Raw genomic sequence first — 22,430 nt, 5'->3', positions numbered from 1 at the left:
TGATAAAAACAAAAGCCACAAAAAATGCACATCTATCGATCTGACTTCCACTCATACGTAAAAGGTAAAAAAAAAAAAAGTGAAATTATCTGAAGCATGTGCATGCGGGCTACATCGGCGATAACATCATCTACAGCATATGCCACCTTGCATATATCCTTGTCCTGATCTGTCAGTCTCTCTCTGAGTTCAGTGTGTGTGTGTGTGTGTGTGTGTGTGTGTGTGTGTGTGTGTGTGTGTGCTGGGAAGCACACTGCAGGTCACAAACACCTCCCTCTTTCACTGTATCGTGTGAGTAATAGGCTCCACCACTGGCTCCTATAAACATGTTGTTGACGCCACAGCCAGTCAGAGATACCTGGTCGGCCTGCTCCGTCCCCTCTGGCGCTCCCCAGGAGAACAGTATGTTTGCAGATTGGCGACGGCTGCTGCTGTTGCGAGATGAACTGAGCATCTGTGCCTTTAAAGACTTCTAAGTGCGCCTCTATCAGAGCCCACGGTCAACTGCCCACAACTCCGACGCGCTAGGCAAGCAGACAAGAGCTACCTTACTCATATAAAGGCATTGGCTCACCTTCACAGGTAGACCCATGGAATGATAACTATGGAATACCACTGGATACTTCTCTCTGTGTTTTTACAGCTAACCTTCCATCCAGGTAAGACTGAGCCTTTACACTTGACGCGCCAGTTTACGCAGACAACTGTTGCTTTTCAATTTTGAACAAAGAAAGGGTTTCTGTTTTAATGCTTGCTATTTTGCAGCCCAGTGTGATAAAGATAATCTACGTATAGCGAACCGTACCGCTGCACTTGCCTCCCATCGCGATTTGTCCGTACTTCTCTTTGTTCTATGAAGTAGTCAGATCTGAAGGGTGCTGAATAAGACAACCCGAAGTCAGAGAAACCTAATGAGGAAAGTGGATACTAATGCGGACGATCTGGGCGCTGGAGCTACTTTAATATTTTATGTTATACTGGGAAAACAGGGCGCTATTTAAAAAAAAAAAAGTAATCAAAACGATAAAGTGTTGAACAATGTGCAAGAGTGAGCTTCAAAGAGACTTCTTGATCATTTTGTGCACGATGAAGCCGTTTTTTGATTTTTTTTCCTGGAGCTGCACATAACCGTCAGTATGAAAATTTATTGGCGTCTCTTGATTCACAGGAAGTATGCAAAACGTCTGTCGAAAGCAGGACTGCATTCACATGTAATTTCTCCCTTTTTTTTAGATAAATATTGTCACATGTGTGACTTTTAACACTGAGCAATGTAAAACGTTTCGCCTGCGCTCCGGGTTGGTTGGTTGTGTTTTGATCTGAGGATGAATATCAAAAACACATTGCAACTGTTGTGTTTTGGCATCATCTTCAGAGTCCAGCCGAATAGGTCAATCGTCTATAAACAGCTAATGATATCTTTACTGCCTTTTAAAAATACTCAGTGTCAGTTTTTTTTTTTATTTCACGATTCAATTTTTTGGTCGCTTTAAGTGGGTTGATGTGCAGCCTGTCATTTTTTAAATTAGATTTGGGTTGTTGTTGTTTTTTAATCTTGTTAGGAAACAGAGTTTTGGATGTTCCCAGAGCTATCTCTATGGAAATTTATGAAAAACCGACATTGGCCATGCATGTTTATAAAAGCGGTGAACCGCGAGTGTTGCTGTTTAACTTTGCGCTCTTTTGCGCACATGGTGCGTCTACGGAGCTTCTTCCAGCTCAGGGCGGCATCAGGTGGACTTCCATCTGACCGACAGCTTGGCAGCATATAATGCGCCCATAGGGGACGGTTGATGTTCACGACATTTTCACCAGGGGCTTCGACTAACTGCCACATTTCCAGCGAGCGCGCACAAGCTTACCTGGCATATGACGCAATACGGCACGCCATGAAGTTTGCCTTTAGCCCGCTTACGCACAGTGTGGACCTAATTAAGTTTTACCATGTTTGTTCTGCATTTGGTGGATATAAGAAATCAGATCAACTAAATAAACGCTATGAAGATTCAGTTAGGCTTAATATACATCGCATGCAAATTAATCTCCTTCTTTTATACTGATATCCAAATGTTCACGTTTTAACTCAGGGCAATGTTGGTATTATTTACAGTCTCTTAACAGGGTGTATTTGTATACTGATACCCTGCTATTCCTGAAATTCCGTGTTATTTCATCATTTAAGATAAATGTTTTCTTGCTACACTTCCTTCTTACAATAGTGTCTTTCTTCATGACTTGTTAGTGCCAGACTGGCTCTCTGAACAGTGTTTATTCATTTATATATTTTATCCAAGTATGAATTAAAAGGATGGAAAGAGCACATCTATTCACATAAAAACCTTGTTGTTCATTCCTGTTGTACTGCTGCTGCAACCACAGTCCTATAGTGTTTATCACAAGTGGCTTCAATAAAGACAGTGATGTTTTCTCAGGGAACAAAAACATTACTCGAGCAACTCAATCTTTCCCCACCTGTTTTCAGTTGGTGCAGCAGATTAAGACTCTGGGTAACACCCCCGCCCCTTTAAATACAGACCATGCTACAGGCATTTGTTTTATTTTATACCATGACTGGTAAAAAGCACATATTAATTATTGAGTGTTTTTTCATATGGCACATTTTTCACCACCAGTCTGCTTTATAATGCCAGCATTTCTTTTAACTATCATAGAACAGTTTACATATTCTGAAGCTGTTTTACTTACACCGCTGATGCAGATAAATGTTTTGAAAAGTCATTTCCAGCTTGAGGGTCTGGATCCATCAGAGAACCCTATTATTAATTTAAGGGGTGCATAATTGCTTTTTGTTTTGTTTTTTTAAGTTAATCAATAAATTGATTGATTTCGTTTTTTCTCGTGAAAATCTTTCTTTTTGGTCTCCTAGCATCTTTCAGTAACAATCAGACATTGATTGACTAGCAACTTTTTGGCAAAACATCTTGTTTTGTGGAGCTACATCCTGAGTACAGAAGCCATGAGTACAATTCATGTTGTTTCAAGAAGTCACAAGTCATAAATGTTGAGAGCAAATAAATATACTGAAGAAGTTTTACATATAAAGTTCATGTCCCTGTTGGTCAATTTGTGAATGATGGCCAGTATAAATCTTTTGTTTTGAAATCTGATGTGGGCTACCCTTATGTTTAACTTTACATCAGAGATTTTATCCCTAAGCTTTCATGATGCATGGGAGGCTTGTGGGGCCATATAAGTGGAAACATCTTGATTTCACAGTGCTGAAAACATTTTACTGTTGTACAATAGCTTTGGTCAAGTAAAAACAAAACAAATCTCCAAATGGATAAACTGTAGGGCCTTAAGTTCATATGAAGGCTTAAGAAATAATGCCTTGATTTTGCACTTTCTTGCATTTTCATACCCGTGGCATTCATTTAAATACATTCTTTTTCCCATTCAAGGTGATACAAAGCCCACTATCACCCCTGCCAGACCCCACGTCGTCATCCAGCTCAACGAACCCTTCAAACTACGTTGCCAGGGTGAAAACAGGATACAGTGGAAGCGGGAGAGGTCAAAGCTGCTGGCAGCAAACAACATCGATGGGATGTTGACATATTCAATTGAGAAGGCTCTGCCTACTCACATGGGTCGCTATATCTGCCAGGAGGAGGGTTCCAAGGAACATGCCTCCATCTACGTCTATGTGAAAGGTACCTAAATGTTTCTTGGTGATTAAACCCTTTCGAGACTGTGTGGTAATTTTGTGAGAGAGAAAGAGAAAGGAGCGTGTACGCAGGCTGCAGGGAAAAGTAGACAAAATCTATGTGTGTGGGTGTATTAGCAGAAGAAGGTGTTTGTGACTTTGCCCTGGACAGGTACAGTAGCTACCAGAGCTATTTATTGAGTGTATGACTGAGTTTTACTGTATTTCTTCTTCTACATGACCCAATATCCCCTTGGCCCAAAGCCATCACTGCTGGCTTCTATCATGTGCTGATCATTCACTCCACAATCCGTTCATCTACCTTTGAGGCAACAAGCAGGAACTGCTTAGCAGATGATATTTAGAAATATTGAGAAGTAATTTGTTTGGTAATCATTTAAATCGTGTTGGAAGATAATCCTGTTTTCTCGTTAAGGAACTTATTCAAAAGGAATATCTACAGATTGATAATCTTTCACATGTTAGTCCTGGTTGTTGGTTGTTTTGGCAACAATTATGGTTCCCATGGTAATAGCAGTGTGACTTAAGACTACAGATCCCAGATTTCACAGGGCACAAACAGCACAAAGTTAAGTCTGAGTTAAGTAGCAACAGTTTCTAGTTTATATTATCAATTACCTCAAACATCTGAGATGAGCCTTCCCCAGCAAGACAATTAACTGCAGAAATTAGTTGGAGATGCAAAGCCATCGACCCAGCCTAGAAAGTCCTCAGTCCCAGTCTGATAAAGCATCTGCAGAATCTATCAGAGCAAACCAATCTATCGAGTCAGCATCTCACAGTACTCAGGGGGTCCACTGAGATCAAAAGAGGACTTATTTTATTTGTATCAGAGCTGTTTCATGGTTGAATTTGGAGATTATTAGCAACATAGCTTTAATAATAATGTGAAACAGAAAAGACTGTCACAGCAAAGTACATTGTTCCTTGTATATAAAGGAATTGGATATCCAGCATTACATCCCCATTATTATAATAAAAAGTTCAAATACCCATATACTGTTACCCTGCTTTCATGCTACCTTTGCAATTTCTTTTATTTATTTATTTTTTGCCAGATCCTGGAAATCCCTTCAGAAAACTAAAGGTGTCTAGATATGTTACTCGTGAGGGAGAAAATGCTTCCTTCCCTTGCCTGGCAACTGATCCAGATCTGGAGAATATGCACCTGGAAACATGCTCCAGTAAAACTCTGCCCCCTGGTCTCCAGTTCTCCGCCAGCCTGGAGCATGGCATTTACATGCACAACACACAAAAGGCCTACGAAGGTTGCTATGTGTGTGCAGGAAGACTCCATGGAAAGGACGTCAGATCAGGCCAATTCTTCCTGAGTGTTGTACCAGGTAAACTAGTGTGGGTGTGCAGCATATGTACATTTTTCGATTTGGCTAAAATCAACCAAAGGAATGACATCACATGAGGTTTGTTTTATTGCAGTACCCACTGCGCCTCCTGTAGTTGAGCTCCAACCATCCACAAGAGTGATTCTGACCCGAGGTGAGAGATTCTCCCTCACCTGCAACACCAGTAATGCCAATAGAGAAATCAACATCACGTGGGTCACCCCACCTGGCTCGGTGAGAACCTTCTGCCTTTGTCTTTGCTGTGTGCTTTGCCGTCAGTGAAAGATTTAACTGCTTCCCTTTTTGAGTTGCCTTAAAATTCTGCATTTGTTGCCATTCCAAATGAGCTGCTACAATTTGGTGCTCCAAAATGAAAATAATTCAAAGGAAATTAATTCAAGTCCCTTATAATATTGGCGAATCTTTCACTGGTAGCACAGCCTCGTCCTTGCGTCTTCCTGTTGCCTGTCTTTAAAAAGTCCACAATGTCTAAGCTTCAGGTATGCCTTGCAGTGTACCTTGTGAGCTACCGTAGGTGTGTGTGCTTGCATGCAGGTGGTTGTGTGCATGTGGTAGTTTGTGCTTGGTGAGCATAGACATGCAGACAGGGTTAATCTCTAGAGATCTCTGGGCGTTGACAGGGTGCCGTCTGGTATCCACAGCAACCAGCAAAGGTTGGCAGTTCTTCAGAATCCCTGATGGAAAAATTTGCCAATAGCCACAGAACGACACTGCAAATCGATGCAGTACGGCCACAGGATGCTGGGAGTTACATATGTGAAGTTAGGAATGGAAAAGGGGTCAGCAGCAAGTCGGTGTGGCTCGATGTATATGGTGAGTAAGTGATGTAATTTTGTTTTTTGCATTTAAAGCTGGACATGAACTTAAGAGTTTTTGTGAATTATTCTCCTCTGCATCATTAAGTTTTCAGTGTTTTAAATGAGTTAAAGGGAACCCAATACACTGATTTCCAATGGTATCAGTATTTTTTGATTCCACTAATGAAGCTTTGTATGATTCATGCTTTTAAAAAATCGTTTTCTTCTGATTGCCTCTCACAAACAAAATATGTGAACATCAGGTAGGTGTTTCTACACTCACATCCAAAGCTGAACACCTTATATGACCATATTAATTAAGCATGTTCTCTCTCATTAATGTCATGGGGCGATCGTGGCTCAAGAGTTGGCAGTTTGTCTTGTCATCGGAAGGTTGCTGGTTCGAGCCCCGGCTCCGACAGTCTCTGTCGTTGTGTCCTTGGGCAAGACACTTCACCCGTTGCCTACTGGTGGTGGTCAGAGGGCCCGGTGGCGCCAGTGTCTGGCAGCTTTGCCTCTGTCACTGCACTCCAGGGCAGCAAAAACAAATACAGGCCATTTACCATATAGAGTCAAGAATAAGAACAAAACTGACTAATGTTGAGCTTTTTGCTCATTGGTAATACTTAAACATACCTTGCTTGAAACTTTACCAGTGTTTTATATAAGCATCCACCATTGCAGCAGTACAGATATGACTAAAACAAAAAGGAAGAGCATAACAGTTAAATGAGAAGATATATTTCACTGTGATTATTAGACATTAATTAGGCTGAACTACATGTAACCCACTGTACAAGAAGTTAAGGGAACAAAATAGCATTGATTCTGTACTATCACTTCCACTTTCTTTAAAGACGTTAATGCATCTGGCACTAGTATTGTGTATATCATGAACTCTCATGGACCATCACCACTTAGAGTCACATTTTATGGTGACAACAAAATAAGTTAATATTCCTGAAACAGTCACTGATTATCTGGCATGTGATAATAATAAAATACATAAGTAACATCATGCCCCAAATAACAGACCAAATCAATCAGAGCATACAGTGGTACATTTTCTCCCAACCCCTGATGAGATCTATTTTCTAGGGGTGCAACGATACACAAAATTCACGGTTCGGTTCGGTTCGATACTTTGGTGTCACGGTTCGATATTTTTTCGATACAAAAAAAATGTTCATGCCTTTTTAATTTGTCATTTATTAAAATTATAAATATATATTTTAACTCAAAAGTACAGTTTTTAAATTTAACCCTAACCCTTGTGCGCGTTTTTTATTTTGACAGCGAATGCGCACCTGCGGACCACTTATGTGCAGCCCTGGTTATTTAGCTCGTCATATTGCAGCCACTGAAATTCTTTTGTCCATGAAACCATGAAGCTGCACTTTCTTTTTGCCTTATAGTCTGATTTCAATATGTCACATATTGACAGTGGCTCACCGATGCCAATGACATAATTACCCAGCTACATTTCTGAAAGAATGCAAAAGCATTGACATATATTTTTCTTCCTACAATAGCCCGACGGGCAGGGAAGAGATAGATTTTGGTAGCCCGACTGAAAAAAATCGCTAGCCCCAGGACGTCGGGCTAGCGATATTGCAAGCCCTGTATCTGATTGAGGAATCACTCATCTTTGGAAAAGAGAGTTTATTACAGAGAAATGTCTCTTTCCAAAATAAAAGCTATACTATCCGCTTCTTCTGGGCTATATTCTCAGCAGCATAAGGAGAATCATGTGCTAACAGCTGTCTAAATGACTCGGCTAAAGTTAGTAGCATGCTTGTTGTTTTTGTCTTTGCACTAGGATGATGTCGGCGTAAATGTGCAGTCATATTCGTTGTGTTCCCACTAGTGATTTCAGGTTAATCTCGTTGAAATGACCTTAACGCCACAACACGGCAAATCTCCGTTAACGAGCTACCGCCGATCGCCCCGTGCATGGGGCTAGACGGCCAACACGTTAACGAGCTAACTGCGCTAACACACTAGCTCCCACCCATGTAATTGAGCATTGCACGGCACATCCAACATACTGTTTTACTTTAGTCCATGACTCGCTTACCTTCAGGGTCATACGTCACATGAAAACCAAAATAATTCCAAACGCCAGATCTGGAGAGCTTAACTTCTGTCTTGCTAGCTTGCCCTGCGCTCTTCCTTCTGACTATGCTGTCTGTGTTGAGCACTCAGTGGATCTGCGCTCGACAGTGCAGCCTAGGCGGAGTAGTTGAACGCAGATTCACTGAGCGCTCAACACAGACAGCATCGTCAGAAGGAAAGTTGATAAAATAAATTACAAATGTTGTATTGTTCGATACATATGCGTACCGAACCGAAAGCACTGTATCGAACGGTTCAATATCGATACGAATATCGTTGCACCCCTACTATTTTCAGTATTTAAATTTATCCTAACCCTTTGGAGTGCATGTGTTGGATGAGAACAGCACTAGTTAGATAATTCAGACTTCGGTGCATTAATCTACAAATTTGACAACAATTTAATTTTCTTATTTTTCAGAAAGAGGATTCATTGACTTAATGCCCACAAACAGCAGCATCTTTCACGTCCGCTCCGGCGAGAGTTTGTCCCTGAAAGTTCGAATAGTGGCTTATCCAAAGCCACACATCTCCTGGAGCTTTAAAGGCCACGAGCTGAGAAACACAACTGACCATGTGATCACCACACACAGTGATGAATACAGGTGTGACAGCACACAAGCACACACTTGCTTTGTTTTATTTAATTGTTGGAAAGATGGAAACATCATATTCAGCCAGGTTTATTTTAGGTGAATCTCTGGTTTAGCTGCAGGTCATAGTCCCTTTAAATATACAGTTGAAACAGTGCCCTGGGGTTTATTGTGAAACAGGAGCTGTCAGACTGTGAATGACTGTCTTGAGAAATAAAACCATGATATATCTGGAGTGTAACCTACATGCTGCAGATAGAAATGTGTATTCTGATGTAATCCTGCGTGCCTCCCACCCTCAATATTACTGTCAGGAGATATGGCATTGTGAAATATGTTGAAAAATTCTGCAACAGAAAAAAAGATAATAAGAGTATATCCTGTTGGGTGAACAGCTTTTAAAATACTTATTTTTGGCAAAGAAGGTATGTGTTTATTGCTACACTTTTTTATGTCTCAATGATCATTAGAATTGAACTTCATTTGAGTAATGCTTCATTACAACAGGAAGAAGACACCCAGACTAGTTTCAAGATGTTTGCTGAGACTTGTTCCTAATAAAACCCTGATGCAACCTTTAAGCCTGACTTTAATATAACTCGTAAATATCCATTGATACAATTGATATCAGGGATAGCTCAGTAGGTAGAGTGGTTGCCCCATGATCGGAAGGTCGGGGGTTCGATTCCCCTTAACAGCTAACCTGAGGTACCCCTGAGCAAGGTACCGTCCCTACACACTGCTCCCCGGGCGCCCAATGGCTGCCCACTGCTTCACTGAGTGAATGGGTTAAATGCAGAGAGCAATTTCCCCACGGGGCTCAATAAAGTACAATAATGTACACACTTTCTTCTTCTTCTGATACCGATAACTAGAAAAAACTTCACCAGATGAACAGAATCAACTTTTGGGGGTTTATTACTACAGTGGCCACAACAGTGAATAGATGCAAATAAAGACTGAAAAGATTTAATATTTGTCTAATAATATTTTTAATATGCATACTGCAGATGCACATGAAAGAGCAGAAAACAAAGAAAAGATGGTTACAATATAAAATGCAAATATCTGAACATTTTATGTTCTTTCTCACAGGGTGGCTAAATGAGAATCAGCTCTTTCCTGTTTCGGCACAATTAGAGCTTGAATGAAATACTGTGATATTTGAATCTTAAAAATCAACAAATGCACTAATAAAATAATTATTTTATGCTTAGTTACATCAGTGAGCTGAGGCTAGTGCGGCTGAAAATGTTAGAGGGTGGAGTTTACACCTTTCAAGCCTCCAATGGTGATGCTTCAGCAAATCAGACATTCACCGTCTTTGTGATCAGTAAGTTGTTTTCACATTTTTTTTGAAAGGTTTCATATTCCCTTAAGCCATGGGATGAATTTCATGACCCACCCATAGTGTATTTTACACTTACTTTGTGTGGAATGAAGTCCAGCTCTCCACCCTCACCACACCTTGCAAATATACCTTGCTAATGCTTAAACCAATATTTTTCCTCTGGTTCATTGTCACATACCTAACACATTGTGACATTAACTTGTGTTTATCAGGTAAACCAGAAATTGTATCGATTGACAGCCCAGTGAATGGACAGGTGCGCTGTGTGGCTGAGGGTTTCCCTGCTCCCCAGATCACCTGGTACTACTGTGAGCATCCATATGGCAGGTGAGATTTTTAAAGCTTCTAAAATCCTTTCTATTTACTGACTACTACTTACTGTTACCAACATGTCAAAATATTTTTTTAAAGGGTTGTGACTTCTCATAAGATGTTTCTGTTTGTCTTGCTTTTCTCAATGTTTTTGTGGACGGGGCTGCATCTTGAAATGTCATGTCATACATTCCTGCACCACGTTTAGCAATGACAGCTGCTGGGGCACTGCCAAACATATCTGACCAAACAATGGCCTTCAAAGCCCCTGATTAAGTGTTGAGCAACATTTTTTCCCAAAAATAATATAGCTAGAGAGTTTCAGTTATTATGCTGACTGGTGTGATTTCGTAAGGCTTTAAACATTTCAGTTTGCAAAAATGAAAAAATGGATGTGGTCCCTCAAGGGAAACTACACATTTTCATTGTGATAAAAACAAAATATTTGCTCAATTTGTAACACAGCTGAAAGTAAAATAATAATTAGCAGAGGCAGAGTGCAATGGTATGTGCTGCACTTTAGAACCCCAGCCTAAAGTAATTATACTGGTTGGAAACTCATATTAGCCAATATCTGTCTCATCTGTCTCATAAACTGACTAAACAAAGGAAAACCTGCCAAACCAAAATCAATAGCAGCTCTGTAATTTGTAGCCAATCATCAGAGTCATCAGAGAACTTCTGCAGGAAGCACTGGGTGGAATTGTGGGAGAAGTCTGCAGTGTAGATGGTGAAGAGGAACGGAGCCAGAACCGTTCCCTGTGGGGCCCCCGTACTGCAGACGACCCTGTCCGACACACAGCCCTGAGTCCTCACATACTGTGGTCGGTCGGTGAGGTAGTCCAAAATCCAGGTAGTGAGGTGATGGTCCACTCCAGAGTTCTCCAGCTTGTCCTTCAGAACCGAGGGAAGAATAGTGTTGAAGGCACTGGAGAAATCAAAGAACATGATTCTCACAGTGCTTCCAGCGGTCTCCAGGTGAGCGAGGGAACGATGTAGGAGGTGAATGACGGCATCATCCGCGCCAATGCCAGGCTGGTAGGCAAACTGAAGTGGGTCCAGTGATGAGCTTGTTAGGCGCCGAAGCTGAGCCAGGACCAACCGCTCCAGGGTCTTCATCAGGTGGGATGTCAGAGCCACCGGCCTGTAGCTGTTGAGGTCCTTGGGGCGTGAAGTCTTTGGCACTGGTACAACACAGGAGGTTTTCCAGAGCTGTGGGACTCTTCCCAACCTCAGGCTCAGGTTGAAGAGGTGCTCCATCACCCCACACAGTTGGTCCGCGCAGGACCTGACGACCCTCGAGCTGATGCCATCTGGGCCCGCTGCCTTCTTGCCATTAATCCTCCTCAGTTCCCTCCTAACCTGGGTGGTTGAGAGAGACAGGCTGGAGCCTTGTGTTGAGTGTGTATTGGATGCTGTTGTTGGGGGTGGGGGGGAGTGAGCAGGGTGAATAGAGGAGGTGTGAAGTGTCTGAGGTGTCAGAGGTGGAACAGCAGCAGTGGGGGTGGGTGAGTCTGCAGCCGATGTTGTAGACTGTCTCATGGTTGAATCAAATCTGTTGAAGAAATGATTCAGTTCATTTGCCCACCTCACATCCCTCCCAGGCAGAGAGTTCTGCTGTTTGTGGCCTGAGATGGTTCTGAGGCCTCTCCAGACTTCACCAACGTTGTTTTGCTGAAGCTGGTTCTCCATCTTCTGCCTGTAGCTGTCCTTCCCATTCCTTATCAGTCCCCTCAACTCTCTCTGCACCCTTTTCAACTCCTCTTTGTCTTTGGAATGATGATGATGGTGGAATGTGAGATTGAGGGATTTGACTGGGCTGACCTGTGATTGGTTGACTGTGATAAGATGACCCTCCCATGTGACAGGGGATTGAGAAGTATTGATTTGTGATTGGTTGGTGCTACAAGTGAACAGGGTTCATCTTGTGTCAAACATAAAGTGTGCTGAAGGAGGAGCCCTGGGTTGCTGTAGCAATACCAATCCAAAGCAGCTGGGTCAATGAATCACTGCTGATAATCCAAACTTTAGCCAGTCATTTTTTTAAAAAAAATTGTAGTCAAATCCACTTAACGCTCACTACATGCACAATCATTAAAGGCATGTAAGGCATGTATATCCAAGTAGAAAGTAACCTGATCTAAGTCAGCCTATCACCAGAGAGCACTTAAATAACTGCTACTCTTATTAGTACAGTACCGTCAAAGGTTAATTACAAATATTTCATCTTTGGTTCATGAGCACAAAAAGACATCACAAAAGGTGAAACTAACAGCTGCTGTTGTACTAAAATAGAAGTGCATGCTTCTGTGGTTCTGCATATTGTAAAGTTAGGTTATTTGAAAGGGTTTTATAGCCTCAGGAAAGTAATCTTTCAGAGACATACAGAAGAGATTCCAGACAACAGACAACCGTTTTGAAATCTAGATGATCCCATCAACTCTTTTGTCAACAGTATATAATCTTCTGCCTTCAGGTGCTCCCAGCAGGTAAATTCCACCCAGGAGGAGCTCAATGTCATCACCATCACACTGTTCAGTCCCATGTTTGGGAAGACAGAGGTGGAGAGTCGGGTGAACATCAGCAGAGCACGGTTCAATACTCTGGAATGTGTGGCTACAGTGGAGGGAGAGCAAGCCTACATACTTTACTCTATTAGTGGTGAGTTGAATTCACGGATATACATCCAGTCATACATAAGCAGCACAGGTAGTCTAAATAGGGGTTGTGGAATTAAAGGAGGCGTTGACGTCTGTCAGTTCACATGTTTTGCTGCTGAAGTGATGCAATCCTCTCCATGCTTTCTTTGTAATATTATAGGACAACAACAGAGGACATAGGTGTAAGAATTTATTTACTTTTTGGAACACAAAAAAATTACTGATCTGGCAAACTCTGTCTGTGACTCCATGCACTAAGTTATCTAAGCAGGTCTTCCCCTCAGTGAACGCCACTGAGGGGAAGGATAATTCCTCAGCAAAATATTTACTGAAAACATGACTTTGGCAGGGATTAACCCATAAATGAAGTCCTACTACTAGATGTTGTTCGTCTATGATCTGTTAGGTAAACATTGGTGAAGAGATACCACCGACATGATTGGCTCAGATAGCATTTGGTGAGTCCATTGTTTACTTCATCTGCTCTGCAGTGTCCTCAAAGTAGTCTGAGTCTGAGCTGAGTTGTCCCCAAATGAGCCTGGAGGACTGGGTTTATGCAAGACACAGGGGCTAACTGTGGCTCCAGCGGGTATGTGGGCGAGCATTATGAGGAAGACGAGTGTTTGTGGCCAGACAGGACAGGCCTTTGGGAGTGTGTGCCCAGGATTTTTCTGCTTTACAGAGTAACAGCGGACCAGACGGAGGCGCTGAGACTGTGGAGCACAGTAGGAGTCCTGGCAATGCCGGGCATTGTGGGGCTGTGGGAGGCTCGGAGGTGTCAGTGAGCTGCAGCAGAGAACACGCAGAGCTTTAGAAACCACTGACAGGTTTACAGGGGATTAGTTCCTGCAGACTCTGCATTCTCAGATTTGAAGTGGAGAGAAAGCTTCTTATCGCTAAAGAGCTTATTACACCCCACTGTACAGAGGAGCAAAACAATAAGGCATCACAATGAGCCAGACACAAAGGAACAGAACACTGATTACTTCTAATTATTCCCAGCACAGCTGTATAAAATAAGGACAACATTGTGGCTTAAAAAAAACAAACTAAAAACAAGGGGAATTTCAGCAACTAGCAAAACAAAGTGCATAATTTTTTAAACAAAGAATAAAAGCACAGAACTCCACAGTATGTATACTTGTATAATTGGATTAGTTTGTGGTTATTTGATCAAAGTGGGCTTCACTGTGACTTAGACTTCTCTGTCTTACCTTATTGCCTCCGTGTCAATGTCGTTTAGAATGTAAACATGACAAACCTTGAAAAGATTCCCCGATTGGCTCTATCAAACATTACTGTTTCTGTCTCTCTGCAGAGAAAAGAGTTCCACATGACCTGTTCACCCCTCTGCTAATTGGCTCCATTTCAGCAGCAGGCATCCTCTGCCTCATCCTTATCATGCTGTTCTACAAGTACATGCAGGTAAGAAAGCACTGTACTTTTCCTGCATGCCCCACCCTCTTTGATTACATTTATAAACAAGTGAATAGAAAGACCAGAGAGATGCCACGTGTAATTAATGCATGAATTGTCTTTTGATATCTCCGTGTCTTATTGTTCACACTAGAAACCCAAATATCAGATTCAGTGGAAAGTTATCGGAAACGACTATGTGGACATTGACCCCACCCAGCTACCGTACGATGACCAGTGGGAGTTTCCGCGAAACAACTTGCGCTTTGGTGAGCATCCGGAACCTATTCACCAAAATCTGTACTGTGTTCCGTATCTAGGCTCCCGTAATTACATTAATCCATAATTTCTGACACACTGCAGCCCTAAAATTTATGTTCTGGGTGCCATGTCTTAGGTGTAAGTAGGGAGCAGGATGATATGAAGATAAATGGGGGCTTGTATCTGTAATAAAGCCTAACAGTCCAGTGGGTATGACATCATCGTTGCCACCCTCAGGCTAGTTCCCATTGATTGACAGCCACTCTGGTTTCTGTGTGTGGACACAGCATTAGGGGCTTAGCCATGTCTGTGGTCTTTATTTACTAACCAGTTCCACAGTTCATTAATGATGAAACCCCACTCCCTCACTGCAAACACAATATTGTTGACATATTCTGGGTGTTTTCAACAAACCTTAAACAGGATCCTGCATGTCCTGGTGCCTACGTACACAGCCTGGGGGTTAAAACTGCTGCTGTCCTAGGAACACTACCATGGAACTTGTTTGTTGGAGAAAAAACAGGATGGGGATTAACAGTTTTGTTTCTGTCTCCATTTTTTAGGGAAGACTCTGGGATCTGGTGCATTTGGAAAAGTGGTGGAAGCCACTGCATATGGACTCTCCAAAGCAGATTCAGTCATGACTGTGGCTGTGAAAATGCTCAAATGTAAGTGCTGTCAACACACATGCAAATGAAGTGGGATAAGCACTGTGTAGCTGTTTTGACTATGTGAGAAATGTGCACAGTAGCTTCACGCTGTCCAGAAATTCTAATGAAAACATAATTTGCCTGCAGATGCCTGTAAACAGAGTCATTACGTGGATATTTTTTGGTGGTTTGCACGCTATGCTATATAGCTATATTAAAACATTTCAACAGAGCTCTTTTATTTCATTTAGCTCTCAACAATTATGTATTTTAAGCTAGCAAATACCAGATCACGATACGCAAGCACTGCTTAACATGAGTTTGGCTACAGTGTACCCTTAATATTTCAGTGAATAATGAGTGCATTGCATATTTTTCTTTCCACAGCTAGCGCTCATGCCACAGAGAAAGAAGCACTAATGTCAGAGCTGAAAGTCCTCAGTTACTTGGGAAACCACATTAATATTGTCAACCTGCTGGGAGCCTGCACAGTTGGAGGTGAGGCAACCATTTTCGCTTGCGTTATTGTTTATGACTGGAATAAAGTTGTAAACTTCATAAATTGCTGCAACTTTTGAGGAGATTTATTTTCACTGTACTGCAGGTCCTACCCTGGTGATCACAGAGTACTGCTGTTTCGGAGATCTGCTCAACTTTCTACGCAGAAAGAGAGACTTGTGCATCTGCTTTAAGCTTGAGGACGATTACTACAACCGCAACGTCATGCAGCAGAGAGTCACAGATGGGTCAGGTTCTTTTTTATCTTTAAAAAGTGATTTATTGTCCTGTGGAAAAGACAGAACTAGTATTTACTATCCAGAACGTGCGTAGGAGGAAGTTATTTGGACAGCAGCATGCTTATGTGTGGCTGTATTCAGCTGAGACCAGACTGCTCCTTTCCTCTTCACAGTGACAGCTTGAACAGCTACATGACCATGAAGCCTTCTGTTGCTGGCAACGCACCGGTCAGCTCATCCTCTGAGAAGAGAAACTCGCTACGCAAAGGCAAGCCGGCCAGCCATTCATCAAATTTCTCCTATCTTTATTAGCACGCCAAGGTGGTTACATCATCACATTGGAAAAATCATCTTTATTTTGTTTGTCTTCTCAGGTGGTCCTTACGTTGAAGCAGACACGGAGAATGAGATGTTTGCTGATGACGGTTTGTCTCTGGACACCGAAGATCTCCTCAGTTTCTCATACCAAGTTGCCAAAGGCATGGAGTTCTTAGCCTCGAAAAATGTGAGCATCCACTTGAATGTCATTTTTTAATGGCAGTCCATATAAAGCAGCAAAATACATATGTTCTGATTTTTTCACTCACAGTGAAAAAATTTGGTGTCCTTCCAGAACATTCTAGGGAGGTTTTTACTCTTAAATTTCTGTACACCTTTAACATTATCATTACCACCCCACATTCTGTCCTTTTGAGCTAATGCTATAGGGTTATATTGCTTGCATAAGATCAGTATTTCTTGTCCATTTTCCTCATAACTGTGCTGCAGGTTTTGATGTCCAGTCATGACAATATTAGGCTGGACACAAACGGCAGTCCACATTTGTTTCACTATTTATTTTCTACCATATATAAAATGCATTTTCTTTACATGGACTACCAAATTAGATTTGTGGATAAAACTCTGATGCCTGATAATCTGACCTTTTTAACGCAGCACATGGATCATGTTTCCACAGCTAGTAAACAGATCCAAAATGGATGTTGAAGCAAGCTGCTGAAAAATTCATTGGTTGTGGAGGCAATGATACTGAGGCCAGTGTTCTCATGTATCAGTGTCAGTGGTTGTATGTTACAGACCCAAGTGTGGAAGCTCAGTAGCAAAGAGCATTCAAAAAAAGCACCTCATTCATGACTATGTGATTAACTGTTAATGTATGTAACATGTATCATGTATCACTGGATTGTATAAGTAATGATGCATTTGTTTTTCAGTGTATTCACAGAGACCTGGCTGCCAGAAATATCCTACTGACTGAAGGAAGAGTGGCCAAAATCTGTGATTTTGGCCTTGCCCGAGACATCACCACAGATTCTAATTATGTCGTCAAAGGCAATGTAAGTCTGCACTAGCTGCAGGACACACAGGGATATAATATTAGAGGCGTGATACATCTTTAGTATCACTAGTTTGGAGTAGGATAAGACTGTTTGATAGGTTTGGAGGTCATCCGCTTAATTCATCACCATTCAGACCTACTATAAAAATGAATTCCTTCCTTATGACCTATTCTAGTTCACTAGAAAGTGAGATTTAGTTTAAATGATGCTTCATTTGAATTCACTAGCAAAACTTTCACGTGCTAGAAAATAACTAGCAGGAAAGTCTAAATTTAAGATTTCACCAGAATCAAAATCATCAACAGTGTCACAAGGAAAGATTTGGACTTTATAAGTGATTATTTGAACAAGATTTTTGTTTGTTTGTTTGTTGATTTTAGCTTTCTTGCTAGTATGAACTCTACTCTTGTAATGGATTCGCAGGAACATGGTACAGACAAATCCGGAAAACTGGAAGCTTTTGTTTGTGTAGTTCTCAAATTGTAAATCCAGGGGTTCATTTGCCTTGCCACACTTCCTGATATGTAAATTCAGGAGTTATCTAACGTACCTGTCTATAAGATGAGCTTTTGTGAACACAGTAGCTTACGTGTATTTTTCCCAAACCAGTGTAGGTACCTGATCTTATCTGTCTATGGAGAACCTGTACTGTATTTAATTTACATTTTATAGAAGAATCTCTTTGTGATAAAGTTTTCTTTTAGCATATTACATTTTTTCCTTGTTTCAACAGTGGCCTCAGTTGTTCTGTATCCCTCAGGTGCTAGACAGCTGCAAACACAGTACTTTATTAAAAAGAAAAAAACTTTAACACTTACATCTCTTATGCAAGTAGTCTTATTTCTGACTGACCTCTATCCCAAATTTATTTCTCTATGCATGACAGCCAATAAACTGATTGTCAAATTTGTGAGGTATGAGCCTCACAAATTTGTGCCGAGCTCTGCGTGTTCTTTGGGACCCCAGGCAAATACCTTCTGCATACTTTGTCAAGGCTATTCATTTATCAACCCTCTGTTGCACATTTTCTGTCCCCAGCCACATAAAAAAAACATTTCCAGGAAAAGGTTTCATGTCACATTGTAATTTATTGCAAGTTGCCATATACTCACTTTACCTTTCAGGCTCGTCTGCCAGTGAAATGGATGTCTCCAGAAAGTATCTTTGAGTGTGTTTACACATTCGAGAGTGACGTGTGGTCATATGGCATCTTGCTTTGGGAAATCTTCTCACTGGGTATGTCTCTCCATCCACTTTATGTGTGTTTGTCTGGCTATCTGTGTGTTTTCACAAGTGTGTAATGTAACTAAATATCTTGGCTGAACATAGGAAACAGTCCGTACCCTGGTATGCAGGTGGACGCCAAGTTCTACAAACTAATAAAAGAAGGATACAGAATGGATGCCCCAGAGTTTGCGCCCAGTGAAATGTGAGTTTTTGTTGAATTGAAATGTGGATCATCAAAAGGAGAGATTTAGTGAGACAGATGGAGGTGGACTAGGACTAGGAAAGAGTGTAATGAGCAGGATATCAATAGCAGCTTTCTTTCTTCCTGTTGTGCTTGGCTTTTCACAAGAAAAACTAAAAATGAGGATGTGTTAAAACTTTCAGATGGAAGTGAGAACAGAAAACAATATACACAAAAGAAACAGGATATAATAATTGTATGTTTGATTACTGCTGTGCAGGTATGAGATTATGAGGTGCTGCTGGGATGCTGACCCCTTCAACAGACCCCCGTTCAGGAAGGTCGTGGAAACGATTGAACAGCAGCTGTCAGATGCCACTAAGCGTGTAGGTTTCAACATTTGAGTGTTGTTTTCTTTTATTATCCAAGGCAACATTCCTGGAAAATAATGTACCCAGAATACCTCACAGACCGTGAGTTTAGCTTAGATAGACTTTTGTTCCAGTTGGTAGGGTTTATTAAAGGACAGGAAATTATTGTTAGACAAGCCTAGAAATAACAAGATATCATTTCATTTTTGGAATCATATTAAATATAATAAAAGCAGTGATTCATACCGTATTATCTTTTGTGTGACAGGACCACTTTAGCCAAAATAGGATTGTTATTACATTTGAAAATAATTTCTATTTGGGAGTATGGCTTAATTTTGGATGGACCCAGGCCTTGCACATGTATACATGTGGAGCTTAATGTCTAAGAGAGAGTAACAGCACAAGCAGCAATCACTGACAAAAAACATGAGACCGAGCAAGTTAGAAATGGTAAATGGCCTGTATTTGTATAGCGCTTTACACTACATTCAGTCATCCACCCATTCACACACTGGTGATGGCAAGCTACATTGTAGCCACAGCTGCCCTGGGGCGAGGCTGCCGGACACTGGCGCCACCGGGCTCTCTGATCACCACCAGTAGGCAAACATTGGGTTAGTATCTTGCCCAAGATATTTGGGAGGGCCTGGGATCAAACCACTGACTTTCTGGTTAGTGGCTGACCTGCTCTGCCACCTGAGCTACAGCAATCCTAGAAATAGCAAGAATGCTTGAAAAGGACACGATATGTTAGAGATGTGTTGTGAAGTCTCCTGCAGAGGCATTATATGATGAGTAATTCTGCATCCCGTATGAAAATTGTCAAGATAACAGAGCTGTAGAATTTTATTACAATGCTGTTGATGGTTGTTTAGGCTCTGCCTAAAACCTGGTTTTGATCTTGAGAAAAAAAAAGAAAAATAAGAAAGAATGAATAGGAAAACAACACAGCTAAAAGACAGAGTAATTGTGTAGATGAGACAACACTGATCACTGATATGTTTAAAGTTAAACACGCCAGTAACAGTATCAACCATCACAGATTTTTGTTTCGCTCTTTCATCTTATCTTTAGATTTATCTGAACTTCAGCTCCATGCTTCCTATGATGCCTAGAGCAAGGGAGGAGCAGAGTTCTCAGAGCCCAGCGTCTCACCATCTCAACTCAGCCGGCAGTAACAACACTCCAACTCAGCCCTTACTAGTCCAACACGAGGTCTTCCTGGAGGGAACAATCCTCTCAGCCGAGTGGGTGTGAGAACCCACCCGACCTGTCTGGCTGCCTCATAAAGTGCCTGTAATGATCCGCCACAAAACACCCAACCACTACACCTGCTCCTCAACCTGGTACCAGCAGCATTTTTTTGTCCTGTGTTGCAGAAGGAAGGCATTTATCTTTGCCACTGTTGTTGACGACTACGGGGAGAACAGTTGGACTAATGCTCCCCTGCTTCCAGGAAGGAACTGTTAAGGCACCAGGGAGAATTGAGGGACATCAAGCGTTACTCTAAAACTGTCATTATGTAAAACCATATTACACTGTAATCAGTTTTGTTTTGTTTTTCCAGTTAATTTTTTCCTTACACATTTCATACAGGTTGTTTTGGTGTTTTTATTTTTTTACCTCTTTTTGTTTCTTGCGTTTTTTCCGGGGCGTGGGGGGAGTGTCTCTTTTCTCTCTCCGATATATATATATATATATATATATAGTAGTGCTGTCAGCATTAATCTTGCATTAACGGCATAACCCGCATTAACGTGGCAAATCTCCGTTAGCAAGTTAGCGTGGGGCTGCGCAGCATCAATGCTTTAGCGCAGTTAGCTCGTTAGCGTGGTTTGCTTGTTAACGCGTTAGTGCTGTCCAGACCCACGCATGGGCCGATCTGCGCTAACTCGCTAACGGAGATTTAATTAATGCAGTTATGCCGTTAATGTCATTTTAACGAGATTAACACTGACAGCACTAAGATATACATATATATATACTTTTTGCATTTATGTGTTCTGTTATTGTTTGTTGTTTCCTTTCATGAAAATGTATGTAGCATTTTTATTTTTACTGTGGTTTGCTGTTGCAGTTGTTGGAGGAAAAAGCACTCAAGGCACTTGAACTTCACATCATTCCACATACTAACTAATGCAGCTTTTACTTTTTTTTGATATCCTGTTCTGTTATCATCAGTATTATACCCATCTGTTTAGATCTATTTTACATGAAGGAGCTACTTTTCAGGGGCCAATTGAAAATGAGATGATAAGATTCTGGTGTATAAGCTATTAGACAGCATGTTATGCCATGCTTAGAGTCCGTAAGTGCTTCATGTTAGTTAGAACGTATTTCTGCTTTTTTGTATGCTGGAGGTCATTTCCTAGACACTAAACACCTGTCTTTGCTGAACCATATTACCACATTACCATGACTTGGGGTGGCACTTATTCTTTACACACAGTTGTCTTCAGAGAGATGGTACGTTAGCTTTTCATTTATTCGACTTTTAACTGCTTAACTGTATATAGGTATAGGTAATAATGCTTTACGATGAGATGTTAGATCATTCTTTACAACAGAGACGATTCCTGAAGCCTTTAAGTCTTCATTTTAGTTTTCTTAGACAAGCAGGTCGTTTTTGACAGATGCATTGCTGGAGTTCTCCTGTTAAGGGTGTAAATAGCTGTTAAGGTTGATATAGTTCCTCTCCTGCCACATCCAGTGTATGATATTTGTTTACAAGCATGAGACAGGTACTGCCATTTCTGCGCTGTGTTTTCTCTGTATTTCACCTTCTATCCCTTCACAAAGGACAAGGAAACAGAAAGGCAGTTGTTTTCACCCCATGCTAACGCTGTACTTCTGTATTGCAGTACAGTGATTAAAGTCATATGAAATGCCATTAAGTGGACTGCAGTATTCCCTGAGGTGACAAGCAAGAGGAAAACACAGGGTCTTCCAGGCTCTAACTTCAGATATTGACACTGGGTACAGAATTCAGCGTGTCGGTCATCTCATTGTTCTCCGGCCAGTAGCTGGTTTCCCAGCAGTACCTCTCTTCTTTGTATCCAGCTGTTTCCTCCACCAGAAGCGGGACTTTCAGCACCTCTCAGCCAGTAGTCTGTATCAGTCCAGACCTTTATGAAACCCCCTCTTCCTTGTGGTGGATGTTATGAGGAGCACCCAGAAAGTGTCCTGTTTGAGTGTATGAACATGTGTGCTTTGTTCTATGCTTGTGTGTGTGTATGTGTGTTTGTGTGTGTGTGCGTGCATGTGTGTGTGTGTCTGCATGTGTCTGTATGATTACTGTCAAGAGGTGCCACTACTAAAGAGTCATCAAGTCATTTAGGCTTCAAAAACCCCACAGTCTTACTGC

At 41.4% G+C, this 22,430-nt stretch overlaps 1 protein-coding gene across 2 annotated transcripts; it reads left to right on the top strand.

Moving 5' to 3' along the window:
* The first annotated feature begins 310 nt into the window (after window positions 1–310).
* kita (KIT proto-oncogene, receptor tyrosine kinase a) lies at window positions 311–21,468 on the top strand. Of its 2 annotated transcripts, none has more exons than XM_086283767.1 (21): window positions 311–659; window positions 3,423–3,674; window positions 4,747–5,031; window positions 5,126–5,265; window positions 5,673–5,865; window positions 8,386–8,569; window positions 9,775–9,890; window positions 10,121–10,235; window positions 12,697–12,881; window positions 14,199–14,305; window positions 14,451–14,565; window positions 15,121–15,225; window positions 15,595–15,705; window positions 15,812–15,953; window positions 16,118–16,212; window positions 16,319–16,449; window positions 17,159–17,281; window positions 18,409–18,520; window positions 18,614–18,713; window positions 18,973–19,078; window positions 20,141–21,468. In XM_086283767.1, the coding sequence occupies exons 1-21, from the start codon at window positions 596–598 to the stop codon at window positions 20,321–20,323; spliced, it is 2,964 nt and encodes a 987-aa protein (XP_086139893.1). In that variant the 5' UTR covers window positions 311–595; the 3' UTR covers window positions 20,324–21,468. The 2 variants fall into 2 exon arrangements, with proteins under 2 accessions (XP_086139893.1, XP_086139894.1); XM_086283768.1 differs by having other exon boundaries at window positions 312–659; window positions 5,694–5,865.
* Window positions 21,469–22,430: the final 962 nt, after the last annotated feature.

This window comes from Aulonocara sp. 'chitande type north' Nkhata Bay, linkage group LG23, assembly GCF_057382095.1.
Source record: "Aulonocara sp. 'chitande type north' Nkhata Bay isolate Kocher_YH1m ecotype deep benthic linkage group LG23, A_spYH_male_GT1.1, whole genome shotgun sequence".
Classification (NCBI taxonomy): Eukaryota; Metazoa; Chordata; class Actinopteri; order Cichliformes; family Cichlidae; genus Aulonocara; species Aulonocara sp. 'chitande type north' Nkhata Bay.
The sequence above is the reverse complement of the archived record's forward strand: the minus strand, read 5'-3'. Positions and strand labels throughout refer to the sequence as shown.